The 13,401-nt window shown below is 39.7% G+C and overlaps 1 protein-coding gene across 7 annotated transcripts in view; it reads left to right on the forward strand.

Moving 5' to 3' along the window:
* Window positions 1–485: 485 nt before the first annotated feature.
* ADAM23 (ADAM metallopeptidase domain 23) overlaps window positions 486–13,401 on the forward strand; it is an 80,105-nt gene continuing 67,189 nt past the window's right edge. For 5 of the 7 annotated variants that reach the window (XM_075429828.1, XM_075429830.1, XM_075429833.1 and 2 more), the window contains exons 1-3: window positions 487–684; window positions 1,779–2,005; window positions 12,773–12,849. In XM_075429828.1, the coding sequence (XP_075285943.1) occupies window positions 519–684; window positions 1,779–2,005; window positions 12,773–12,849 (470 nt within the window). In that variant the 5' untranslated portion in view covers window positions 487–518. Of the gene's footprint in view, window positions 685–1,778; window positions 2,006–12,772; window positions 12,850–13,401 lie in introns of all 7 variants that reach the window. The other 2 variants (XM_075429834.1, XM_075429829.1) reach the window with 1 other exon arrangement.

The raw sequence follows: 13,401 nt of genomic DNA on the forward strand, positions 1-13,401 counted from the left end.
CGCCCCGCTGTAGCTGCTGCCGGTAGGCCGCGGCCCGCCCCCGCGCTCCGGGGCCGGAGGGCGCCGACCCCCGCGCCGCTCAGCACCCGCCGTGACCCGTGACGCGGGGGTGCGCGCCTGAGGGCCGCGGGGGCTCGGGGGCGCCGTGCCCGTGCCCGTGCCCGTCCTCCCTCCCTCCGCCACCGGCGGCAGCACAACGGACAGCGGCCGCGCGGCCCCGCCCCGTCTCACGCGCCCGCCGTGGGACGAGGTCGGCGCGCGTGCGCCTGCCGCGGGGTTGGCGGTTGGGGAGGGGGCGAAGGGGAAGGTGCGCGCGCGCCGCTGCCCGCCCTGGCGCTGAGGTGACGGCCCGCCGTAGCGGCGGAGCGAGGAGGCAGACGGGCGGGTGTCGCCGCGGGGAGCCGCCCGCCGCCGCCCGCTGCCCGCCCAGGCCCCCCGGGAACGGCCCGCCGGGGGTGAGGGCGCCGCGCTGCTCGCCGGCCGGCCGCCCCCCGCGCCGCCCCGGGGCGCTATGAGCCATGAAGCCGCCCGGCAGCGTTTCCATGCGGCGGCCCCGCTGCGGCCGCCGCCTCCCCGCCGCCTGCCGCCCCGCGCTCCTGCCGCTCCTCGGCCGCCTCGTCTCGCTGCTCCTGCTCCTCCATGGCTCCTCCTGCCCCCGGGCCCGCGCGGCTGCAGCGGCCGCCGGTGGGTATGCCGGGGCTGGGGGGGTGTGCGTGCGTCAGGCGGCCGCTGCTCCTCGGTCTTCGCGCTCCCCAGGCCCCCTGCCTCCGCCCTGGATGATAAAACCCGTAACACCCGTTGCCCCGAACCGTTTCTTCCTCCGCCCCTTCCAGCTGTGTGTACGTGTCTGTTCCGGCGCGTAGAAAAACGGGGCTCAGGAGATACTGCCTTGCCTTGCTTGCTGACAAAAAAGAGAGAAACGTGAGGTTTTTCCCCTCTGATCCTCTGAAGTCAGTGCTGCGGCGCTTTAGGCAGAGGATGGCGTGCATGGAACGCACCGGCGAGCTATGCGGCAAAAGAAGGCTTAGCCGGGTTTTGTCTGCCTTAGGGTGCGTGTGCACGGGGATCCCACTGGGAAGCTGACTGGCTGGTTTTGGGGATGGATTTTTGTGTGTGACTTTTGTTTATTTGGTTTTGTTGACATGTAGATGGCATGTGGAATAGTCGTGTGCATTGTCTTAGTACTGTTAGCGTTAAGTTGCTCGTTGGTTGGCTGTGTCTCGACATTTTAGTAAGGAAGGATACAAGATTTCATCTGAAAAGCTGCCGCTGAAGAAAAGGGCTCTTGTCAAAGTTAGAGCTGTAGAAAACTTCCTATTATGTAAAGGAAATTGATTAGCATTCAGTGCGCGTGGACTCTGAATTTGGTTTGTCTTAGGAACATGGGGAGTACTCTTAGCCTTTTCTAGAGGTATACTTGTTTTTTGTGTGTGTCTGAGAGAAGAGAATGTAGCTGTTGAAGAGGGCGTAGGGGGTAACTAAATATCCATTAAGTTGGTTGGGTTTTTTTGCCCTCTTGGATGCTGAGAGGCATTAAATTATGTATAATCCATGGCTGCATATGAAAATGTATATGCACTTAAATAATTAATGTTATTTCTGAAACCATTTTATGTGTGAAAAATGAATCAGATCTAGCTCAATGAGTAAGCTATCTTTTTTGTTTGCTTGAGTGATTAATAAAATATTAGAATACTGTAAGCTAAGTAGGTGGCTTTTTTATGGAAATAAACATGTTCTGCCATCTAATTTATGGCTGGCATATCTTTCTTTCTCAGACCTGCATTGGAATGAAACGGCAGGTGGTATAGAGGGAGTACTGGCAGATGAAGAGAATACATTTCAACAGAATAAAAGCAGTAATGGTAAAAATAACAGCTACAGCAATGCAGTCCAGAAGGAAATCACACTGCCTTCAAGACTAATCTATTACATCAACAGAGACTCTGAAACCCCTTACCATATCCTGGATACTAGGGCAAGGCACCAGCAGAAACACGACAAGGTAGGGTAAAAAGAGGCTCGTCTGCAGAATTTTCAGAATGGTAATATGCGATGTGGAGCTGTGTTTGAATGTTTTGTTCTGTAGATCGTTGAGACTTAATGGTGGTCCTTACCACTATTTTTAGGAATTAAAGGAGGACGTGTAATTAAACAAGAATGTAATTTCCCTTGTGTTAATTTAAAAATAATCATTTTGAATTTCAAGATGGTTCAGGAGCTGAACTGTAGATAAAACAAATGGGAATTACGCAAAGTTGACTTGTCTGATCAGCATAGGTTCCGCTGTCTTGACTTATTGTATACAATGATCAACAAAATGCTTTTTCCAAAATAGCTCTGGACTGCAGAAATGTCTGCAGGGAGTTTCTTTAGAATCCTGAACTTGCAGCATGAGTTACTTGGCTTTGAGTGGATCATGCACTACCTAATAAATGAGGTATTGGTTTCCTGCCAGTGTATGACCAGTGAAGACCACTGTAAAATATTACCATTTTTTGTCAAATGATACCTGCATTTTTCATTTTTAATGACAAGATATTTCATTTTGTATAGATGCAGATATGCAATTTCAGAAAAAAATTACTGGGATGGAACAAACTTTGGTTTTTTAAAATAACTTGGTAAAAAAGTAAGAGTATTCTAAACTATATCACTTAGTAGGCACCACTTAAAATGATTCCATCCTATTTTTATAATTTTTTATTAGAAATATTAATTTCTTCCTACAGGTTAAAAAGGTAAAGTGAAGGTAAAGGTGGTTTGTATAGGAGGAGATTGCCATGGTAGAAAAGAGAGACAGCGAAGTGGATCAGGGTGTGGTGTGTGTGATATTACTGAAGGACTTGGCTATAGTGGAGTTCCTACCTATGGAATAGCATTTCCTTTGAAATTTTAGAAAGTGAATTTATTCTGCATTATATGTGCTTTTGTTGATGTTGATTATGTGCCATTGCACGTGTGGAATTAATATTATATATACTGTATAATCCTTGAAAAAAAGATGTGATGGTTGCGTAGTCTTGATGTTTTAATGGGAAGAAAGATTGCTTCGTAGCTTATTGAACTTGGATACCAGTATGTGCCCTTGGATGCATGTAAATACACCAGTATGTTATGGATGGCACAGAAAAACTGTTTGATTTTTGGAAAATAGAGCTACTTAAGAGGATACTACATTCAGAACTAATCCCTCTTTAAAGTGAGACTACTTTTTAAAATAAACACTAGGGATTTCTGTTCCCCTGTTTGTATAGGGGTGTGGGAAGCAAGGGATTTACAAGTGCTCACAGACCTGCCTTTGGGAATAGTACTTCTTCCGTGTTTCCACATGAGTTTTATCTTGGGAATCCACAGATGAGAATGTCCACCAATCTCTTTACTTACCCAGCATTCCTACAAGAACATTGCGGCTGTTGCCTATCCTTCCTATGCCCTACCCTGTTGGGGTAAAGCTCTGCAGAAATCAGTGCTGATGGAATTGGTATTGATTTCCTTGGGTATGCTTGCTGCTGAGCATTGTGTAAAGTGGATCTCCTTTCTACTCACTGTGTCCCTTTTAAGTGTAGGGAGTGCTAACACTGCAGTTTCTCCCACAGAAGGGTTCTTTAAGCTTGGTGCTTCATAGAGAGTGACATTATGTTGACTTCATTTTTCTGGCGTAAAACTTCTATTGCTTTGATCCATTTAATTGAAGGAAAGGGTTGATTACATTCCTTGTCTGGATTGGTTTTTGCATGTCGTGCTTCTAGAGCACCATAGAAGGTCTCCCCCCCCAACTTGCATCTGGTGTCTTTCCTTGCATGAAGTCATTTATTTGCCCTTCCATCTGTTTTACCAATAATATGATAACAAATATTTTGGTTATTTTGTTTTGTTTAAAATTCACTATAATCATCTCTGTAGAGCAGTAATTGTGGCAAGGGGGAAGTCTGCCTAGGATGTAAAAGGAAAACAACCTATAAAGAAAACAGAATGCAGTTGGATTGTGAAAGATACACAAGGGTTTTAATTGGGGCGGGGGAATTTTTTAGTATTTGCTTTTATCCTTTCCCAGAATTACAATAAATACTATATTGTAATAAATCCTACTTGCAAGATTTTGCTTCTCCCACATTGGCAATACAAAGAAATAACCAAAATATCTTTATAGTTAGGTAAAGAAAGAAATGTATGTTTAGGATTCATTTTTAGTGTGTGAAAAAAGTAAAGACAAATATGATGACCTTAGCTGTCCACTGTGTATGTATATGAGGAAGAAAAATACCATTTTTTTTTCCTTTTTTTTACTGTTCATGGAACAATACATCCTTTAACCTGTATTTTCTTGTCAGCGTTAATATACCATTTATAGGCATATGATGTGGATGTACTCCCTAACTATGGATATTACTTAGTAGATACCTTTCTGTGGAACTTAATTATAGTGACCAGAAGAATAAAAGCCATGTGGATAGTTCATGGGATTAGGCCTGAATACCTCAGAAATGCTGAATCACTATAAGGAGAGGGGAAGAGTAGAGGAAATTGTGTACATATGGGAAGAAAGAGGTAAAGCTAGAGAAATATAATAATGTAAAATGATATGAAATATTTTATTTTTTAAAGTCTCTTCCTAGAAGTAAGGATCTGCAATCTTCTTCATCAAATGTATGTAGCGATGAAGGGCTGGAGGAGAAAACGGTGTACTAGAGAACTGAAAATTTAAATAATAAATTGCTTTCTTAGCACTGATCCTCTTTATCCCCTTTTGAATTTGGTGAAACGCCATCGTAATGAGAGTGTATGTGATCTAAACTGTTGGTAGAAATTCTCTCATTCCTCCTTATTTTTCTAAGAAGCTTTTTCTCACTGTTGAAGAAAAGGAATGTTCACCATAGTTTGAACTAAGTGAAGTCATCTGTCTCCAAGGTGGACAGAGTTTTAGTGTATAATCTGTTTTCTCTTTCATCTTTTAAATACTTGATGCTTGAAGACTCTAAAATCTATATACCTGTTTCCTCGTAGTCATATTAAAGCTAGCTGCCTTTTGAGTTCTTCTGAAGTTATTTTTAGTGTGAAATGCTCAAAAATGAGCATCTGTTTATAAAAACACTGAAGAAGCTCACAAGAATCCTTAAACTTGCTGAAGAGGTTTGAGTCATCTGTGTTGTGCGGCTCTGTCTTTCTAAACTTCTGCAGATGGAGGTAGTGTTTTGAATGAACTGGTAGTCTCTTTATTGAACCAGATGACTGCTTTGATTCATTCTCGCAGACACTTCGCAGTCATAACAGGGTTGTTCGGACCTAGTGGGAAGACTGTGTGGGACACATTTGTCACAAACAGCTAGGAGCAAGTCCTTATTATGGCCAGCAGATAAAAAAATCTTGCAACACAGGACGTGATCTTGAGATAATAGGATTGACAGAGAAACACAGCTCATGGCAACCTCACCAAATTTTGAGTGGAAAATAGCTTGAACCAGGTGCAAATGAAGGAAGACTCTATCTGCTGGACAATTTCTAACTGTTTTTAGATCACCGAATCATGAATTCTCAGAAGTTGTGAAGAAGCAATGTCTTCATGCGTAATTCTAAGCTGTTAGTATAATTTTGGGGAGGAAGGAGGTGTTCAGAAAACTGTTTTGCAGACTCTAATGACTGGAAAAAAAGTATGTGATTGTAGTTTTGACTGTGAAGATAGTTCCACCCTCCCTACCCCCCCAAATTAATATAATTTTGTGCTATTTTTCTTGGGGTGAAAACTCCAGGTGCTTCTGTTCAGCTGAGCTGTTTGTCATTTGAATAAAGAAAATATTCCTGCCAGGTTGAATGTTGTGTTTTGTGCTATGTTGCCCTGATTTAAAGGCTGAGATACAGTGCTGTCGCAGTCCTTTACGCAGCTTTGGTATGTAGTGTTCAAGAGTTGAGAGGGAAAGCATCCTTAAGATGAAAGGAAAACAACTGTCAAATCCATTGCGAAGGAGGTGTATTAAAGAAAAAGCAGGCCTGTTGTAGAAGATGAAAGATCATGATTAATAATCTCTCAAGAGGTAGCATCACATGAATTCTTACTAAAATCCAGATAAAAATCATAAGTATTAATTATTGTCTTCCTTTCCCTTGCCTGTCTTAGGCCAGGTCTTCACTTCTAATTCCCGTGTAATGAAAAGTGATCAAAATAATGAATGAACCTGTGGCTTATGTGTATGAGTTTAAGACTGTTGGAGAGTCTTTGTCGTACTTCAGCTGGCTTTGCTTTTTTTTTTCCTAGAATTTTCTGTGGTGCAGTTTTAATTTACAGTACTGGCAAATGGATGATTTTGTGTACTTTGTTTTCCTAGTTTATACTGAGTTTATATTAATGCAAATGGCTTATCTGGACTTCGTGGCTTCAGTAGTCACTAACAGGAGGGCTGAAATTGGTTCTCCTATCTTCTTTGGTTTCTGGGAGTAGAAGGCTATGTTGCTTATGCCAACTTCTTCTCGGGTAGATCTGCATTTTGATTTCCTAGCTGGAATGTGGGTCATGATATCTCTAAAACTTTCTAAATACTTTTTTCTTCTGGTTTTTTTTCCCAAATATAGTCCTGGGTCCTCTCATGAGCTTCAAGCAATAACCTATAGAAGGTTTCAGTTCCTAAATGTTAAGTAGTGCAACACTTGCACATGTTAGGGCTTGTTATGAAATAAAAAAAAGAAGTTTATAGGATTTCTAGCACTTATGAGAAGCTAGGTACTGCAGGACAATGGTCCAAGATATGGATGCACTACTTTGCAGAGTCTTGTGAACAAAACCCTGAGAGGGATATGATTTTAGAGGTCAGTGTAACTACAGGCGGGTATCTTAAGTATTGTCATGTTGGGAGAGAATGGTGGGTTCTGGCCCCTGGGATTAAAAGAGCAACAGTAGGATTGCTTTCTAAGGTAGGCCCAAGCCTTTTTTCACATGCCGACAACTATTCTTTTAAAGAACAGTCTTCAAGGCTCGAGGTTCAAGTGCATCAAAGTAACCTCTCTATTGTTAATTACTAAGGACCAAAACTGAACTTTTCTGAAATCCTGCATGTTTTAAGCATGAGTTTTTACATGCTGCTGTGGCATTTATGTATGCTGTTTCAGTATGAAATGCTTTATTTCCAGTGAATAGTGGAAGGTTATCTTGGCATATGTGCTATATAATAGATGTTTCCTAAACACTGAAGAAGGATGGCTTCTATATGAAGTCTGAGGATAGAGGCAAGCAAGCTAAAAGAAGAATAGGGAACTAATATAAAGTAAGTCACAATGGTTTGTGACAAAACTTGTACTATTATCAGAATGAAGGTCTAGATCAAAAAATGTTTTAATGATGTAAAATCCATCTAAATCTGACTTCAGTTTCTAATTCCAAAATGGGAGTGATGAAACCCCTTGCTCAGCTACTGAAATGAGAGAGGCAGCTTTTGGCCATTGTTTTAGTCAGCAGAACTATATGCAAAAATAGATTTTTAAAAGCAATGAGTTTGTCATTTGGAGATCATATCTGTATGAATATATCAAAAGACCTATAGGTACTATCAATCAGTTAAATAATGCTGTTACTTTTGTTTAAAGACTTTTGACAGAACTTAGAGTTTTGGAAGGGATGACACATTATCACATTTGGCATAGTTTTACTGTGAAGAAAGTAAAGCGAATGTAGTACTTTACTGATGGTTGTAAAATTCCTGAAAGTCTATAAGAAGTGAATTATGGACAAATGATGCCCAAGCGCAGTAATGAAAACAATGAAAGTGTTCAAGTTGTGACACAGCCTTCTAGTCCGTTTTTATCTTGAAACTTGCAGTAAGCTAGTGACTGAATTGAAACAAACTGGATTTCTTTATGTATAGGGATGTTTAGCTTCGAAAAAAACCTGAGAGCTACTGCTCTGCACAAGCAGCTACAGCACTCTAAGTATGTCACTGGTATGAAGAATCTCTTATTACAGTGACTGCGCTAGTAATCTGAGCTTCCAGAACAGTGAAAAAAGACTTTTTTCTCCCTAAAATTTGGATTTGGAGGCAAGAAAAATTTTGAAGACTCAGACCCTCCTTCAACCTGCTCCTCTATATATGGTCAGTAAGTCCTTGCTGCAGAAAAACTTTATGTAATTTTGCAGCTCTGCTGTTGGAGTGTGTTTTGGTTTCGGCTGCCACCGGCAACAAAAGCGCCACGCGGCCGCCCCTCCCCCCGCCGCTGTGCGGAGGAGAATGAAAAGAAAGAGGCAGAAACCGGTGGGTCGGGATAAGGGCAGTTTAACAGAACAGCAAACAGAGGGAAACAAGAACAACAACGGTACAGATAAGGAGAAAACACGACAAAAACAGACCCGCTCTCTCGGACCGCACCTGCGCCGCATGCTCCCGAGTCGCGAGAGAGTTCCCGCCGCGCCGCACCCCCCCACCGGAACCCAGCGTGACGGCACATGGTATGGAATACCGGGCTCTGTTTGGCCAGGTGGGGTCAGCCCCCACCCCCCGGCTGCGCCCCTTCCTGGAGTCCGGTGAAAATTAACTCTGTCCTGGCCAAACCCAGGACAGAGTGGCTTATAGCTGTCAAAGTGGGAACTTCTGCAGAGGTTTTTAAATGATAAATAAAGATGTACAAAGGAACTTGGTCTGTTGTTTATGTAAGTAAAGAATACTCATGCAGATATGAACATATGTATGTATGCAAGTGGTGTAAGAAGGTGATATTTAATATTTCTCCTGTGAAAAGACATGGTCAGATATCTAGCCCATATATTTTCTTAAAAATATATGCTAATCTACATTATATTCTTGTCTGAATTTCTATTTCTGTGCCAATCAGAAGAACACCGTATCTCAGATTATACTTTAGGCATTGTTTTACACAGTGGCTGATAAGAGAATACTGTGAAATTATAAACTGTAAAACAGAATTCCACAGATACTTTTCTGAAAGACTTCCTCCCATCATGGTGGTACATGATGGTTGTAACTGCTAAAACACCTGGTGACAACTCACTGGTAGCTCTTTGTGCTAACTTGTTATAGGAAGAGTGTCAGGTTCAGGATGAAGTATTTTAGTCTCGTTACTTTCACCTGATTTCTGGCTTATGGCTTTCACTGGTCTGATCGTTATCTGTTACTAAACTGGCTTGACAAAATCTGTATTGTGCTGCAGCAGTGGTGTATTACATTCACCTGAATTCAAAACTGTTTTTGCTGAACTGCAGGGATTTAAAATTCAGTGTTCTTTTTGTAACCAATGGTTTGAGCTGGGTTCGCCCTACTGCAGGGGAGCAAACTAGTGTCAGCTGCTTTGCAGCAATTGCTTGTGTGTACTGGCTACATCTGTGAAGTGAGGCACAGTAATAGATAGCAAGTGATATTTTTATATACAGAAGTAATTGTTTTCAGAAATAGGAAAGATATTATATGTAATCCTACAAGATGAACTTTTTCTAATGATACTGTAGACTGAGAATACAAATTGCCCTAAATAATTTCATATTACAGAAAGATAAAGAATAAATGGTTGATGGCTTAGAAGCTTAAAGGATCATATATGTGTATAATTGCTAGGGTTGATTGGACTAAAGAAAAGCTATAGCAGATCAGACTAGATGTCCATGTGGCTGTCCCTGAGAGCAATCAGTAACAGATGCCTCGGGAGGGATATAGGAGTGTAACAGTCATGGGGTGCTACTTCCTAGACTGATCTCCCAGGCTCCAGCAATTTGTGGCTAAGAATCTTCTGGGAACCAGAACTTGTCTTTTGGATTTAATAGCCATTGAGGGGAGTTTCTGTTCTCGAGGTTATCCATGGGGTTTTTTTTATTCACGTACGTTTTTAGCATCTGTGAGGTTCTGTGCTGAAGTTTCAGGATTTTGGCATGTTTCAGTACACCGTGATGGCTTTTGAAGCATGTTTTATTATTTGAAGTGGTATGTCATCCTCCATGCCTAAGCATTTTCTTAATCAGTTAAGTAGCTTGAATCTTATCGAAAGGAAAGATATTCAAGAGTTTGACTTATTTAGTTGGTTTGGAATTGGCAGTCAGAAAAACAGTAGTGTCATAAAAAAAAAATTGAAGTAGGAAACAAAATACTTGGGTATCTCTCTCTTGCAGGTGATTATTTAGCCTTAATGCTTCTCTTGTTCTAAAAAGTGTTTGAAAGAATACGCATTTTAAGTAGTGTGTAATCTGTTAGGAGAAGTGAAAGAAATGCTGCACTTGTATCAAACTGAAAAGACAGTGTTTTTTCTATTGCTAAACTAACCTTGGAAAAAGTATATAGTCATTTCTGATGTTACTTTTTTGCTGAACTTGTCTAGATTTAGTGTTTTGGATCACTGGTAGTTAGTATTGTTTCTAAAATTACTTGCAAACAATTAATGATAAAAAAAGCTGGGTAAATCCTGATTGGGCAGTCACTTTTTGCCATGTTATGTGTGTCAGAAATGTTACGTCATAGATTTGTAAATGATAATCTTATCTTAAAGGAAAGACTCAATCTTCATGGCTTTTGTGTAAAAATGCAGATACTCAAAATTACTATGTTTATCTTTGAGCAGGAGATATTTTTAAAAGCTTCCAAAATTTTATATATATATATACACATAATAAAAATTAAGTACTTTAAGAAAATCTGTAGTTCTCGTTTCTTGTGTTTCAGAATGATCTTAATGGAATAGTACATGCTCTTTTAAACTTTCCAGATAGTTAATATTGAAGTCTTGTTTGTGGCATATATATGTAGATACACAATTTAGGTAAAGGTTACATGTGAAGGAGACTCAAAGCAGTACCTCCTGCAACTCTAAGTGGAATCTTTATGGGATAAAACTAATTGCAACACTTTTCCTGCAACAAATTGTCATGCTTTTTTAAAAATTAAATTAATACATGTGCATGTTGAAAACATAATGAGGTTTCTGCTTGTGACACTTTTCCTTGGTTTCACTGTGCAGTAAAGGGGAGCAGGGGCTAAAAAGCCTCTCCTAGTAGGCATGCATTTAAACTAAGATTCTATGATTTTTTTTTTTTTTAATATATATGCTAGCTTTCATCCTTCCAGATTCTCTCTTCATGGAGAATCTCCGTCAAGTCACCTGTTTGTCTTTATACTTAAACTGTTTCTGTCTGGTGATTCAGAGCAGCTATAAACTCAGTTTGCCAGGCAAGTGTTATCTCAGCAAATTGATGAGCTGGTGAGACAACTGTTAATATTAATTTGCCAAAAAACGTAACAGAGAGCTTGATACTGGTTTGCTTCCATATTATTTTAGATATCACCTATAAATACAATTTTTTAAATTCTTGTATTTTTTTAATAAACAAAAAACAGGCTTTAGATGAGAGATTGTTTAATGATATGAAAGATATTCCAGAAAAGTGTGTACTTATGAAATATTTCAAAGAAGCTTGACAACAAAAGTCTGTGACCTTGTTGAAAGGGAAATGATAATTCTGGGGCGCAGAATGACAAACTAACACAGGAAACATCACAGTTGATTTTAGTCACTATAGCAACGTAAAAATGGGGTTTTTTAGATTATATTGAAGGGTTTTATAAAAGATGATGGATACATTTGCTGAGAAAAAAGATGAAAGCTAGTGTTGCTCTGCATAGTGCAAGAATGGAAGAGGAACATGAATTCTTTATCTTTTGTGGAAAAATTTCCAAAGGGGAACAATATTGTAGGCCTTGTGGGCTCTAAAAGCTAGCCTTCATATTATTAAAGTTATACTGTAAACTAGCTAGAACTTTATATAGTTTGAGACATACCTGAAGATTCATTGTGGTGTTTAAGACAAAATAGTGGTTTTTTTGTCTTTTGATTAAAAGACTTAGTCATAATATTCCATCTTTATGTAATTATTAATGCTGTATCAAATTAGTTACAAATAAGCATGATTTGATTAGAACATTTTCAAGGAAGAGGTTCTATGAAATTCAGATCTAATCTCTTCCACTCTGCTGGAACATTGTCTTCACAAAAAAAAATTCGTGGATCATCTCTTATCTTCTCCGTGTTTTTCTAGAAACAAATGAGCACATTTTAAATGTCTTTGGCTTCAGTTACAACACTATTGAAAAGAATAAAGAATACAATTTATATCTCTGACAGAAATTGAATATCCTGAAAGTTAAAGTTAACTCCCTAGGTGAGACAAGCTAGTATTGGGTTTTGTTTTTTTTTGTTGTTGTTGTATGTTGAGCAGCATCAGTCTTCTGTACACTGGTTTGGTTAAAATGCCAAGTACCAATTGTGTGGGGATTACTTTGAAGGAGTCTTTCCTAACATGTAATACAAGCCTTGCCATGATTTTCTTACTTGAAGGCGTGTATCACAAATGCTTTAATTATTTCAGGCCTTCTAAGTGAATGAATGCAGTAGCATAATTAAAAGAACAGCATGCGACATTACTTATGCTTTTGTTTCATAGCCATCTGGTTATGGCAAAATATAGACTTTTATATGAATCTTCTTTTTTCTTTTTTTTTTTCTTGTTTTTGTGAAGAATGAGTGTGTATTTGAAAGCATGATATTCAGGTACCATTTGCTTCTCTCTGTTCATTTAACCTCTAAAAAGGCAAATCGTTTTAAATCCAAATTTGGTACAAGGACAAAGCTTTTCATATGCCTGTGAGATTCATGAAAATAAGCATGTTTTCCATAACTTTGTTTTTCACAGCTGTTTGTCACATATTTGTTGCATATAAGGGTCAGTGATTCTTTTGACAACTTTAAATGTTCTGCAAAACTGTATAGTACTCCTGTGTGTTCATGTTTACAGGCTGTACATCTGGCCCAGGCAAGTTTCCAGATTGAGGCCTTTGGCTCCAAATTCATCCTTGACGTCACATTGAATAAGTAAGTGCACAACTTGAGGTTTCTTTCTTTCCTGCTCTAATTGTCTTTAACTTATGGTATGAGGTCAGGGCATGTGAAATCCCAAGAACTGCGGAAGAAATGCTGTTATCCAAGTTTACTAATACAAAATCATATTTAGCCTTTTTTAAGCTAGGTAACTGTTACCTTTGCCCATAGCATACATACCTTTAAAATTTTATCATTCATGATAACATAAATGGCAATAGAGAGATTTCAGTACCAGTAGTGCTTGAAACGTGGATTTTCTTTTGCGTTTTTTTACCTTATTGATGAACTATCACGCAGATTTTGTTTTAGTTGCTCAAGCTGGTGTGTAGGAAGATTGTAAATAATTGTATGACTGGTTCATCTTTTAATGATCTGGAAAACATGCTATTGTCACTGTAATGGTGAAGTTCCTAACGAGTTGGAAATCCTAATCGTTTGGCTGTACTGAAAGGTGCAGATAGGGCCTTTTACTGGTAAGACAGACAATTTTAGATAATTGTCAGGTGTAGAAGATCTGACTTGTAATACAGGTCAGTGGTGGTT

This window comes from Opisthocomus hoazin, chromosome 9 (assembly GCF_030867145.1).
Source record: "Opisthocomus hoazin isolate bOpiHoa1 chromosome 9, bOpiHoa1.hap1, whole genome shotgun sequence".
Lineage (NCBI taxonomy): Eukaryota > Metazoa > Chordata > Aves > Opisthocomiformes > Opisthocomidae > Opisthocomus > Opisthocomus hoazin.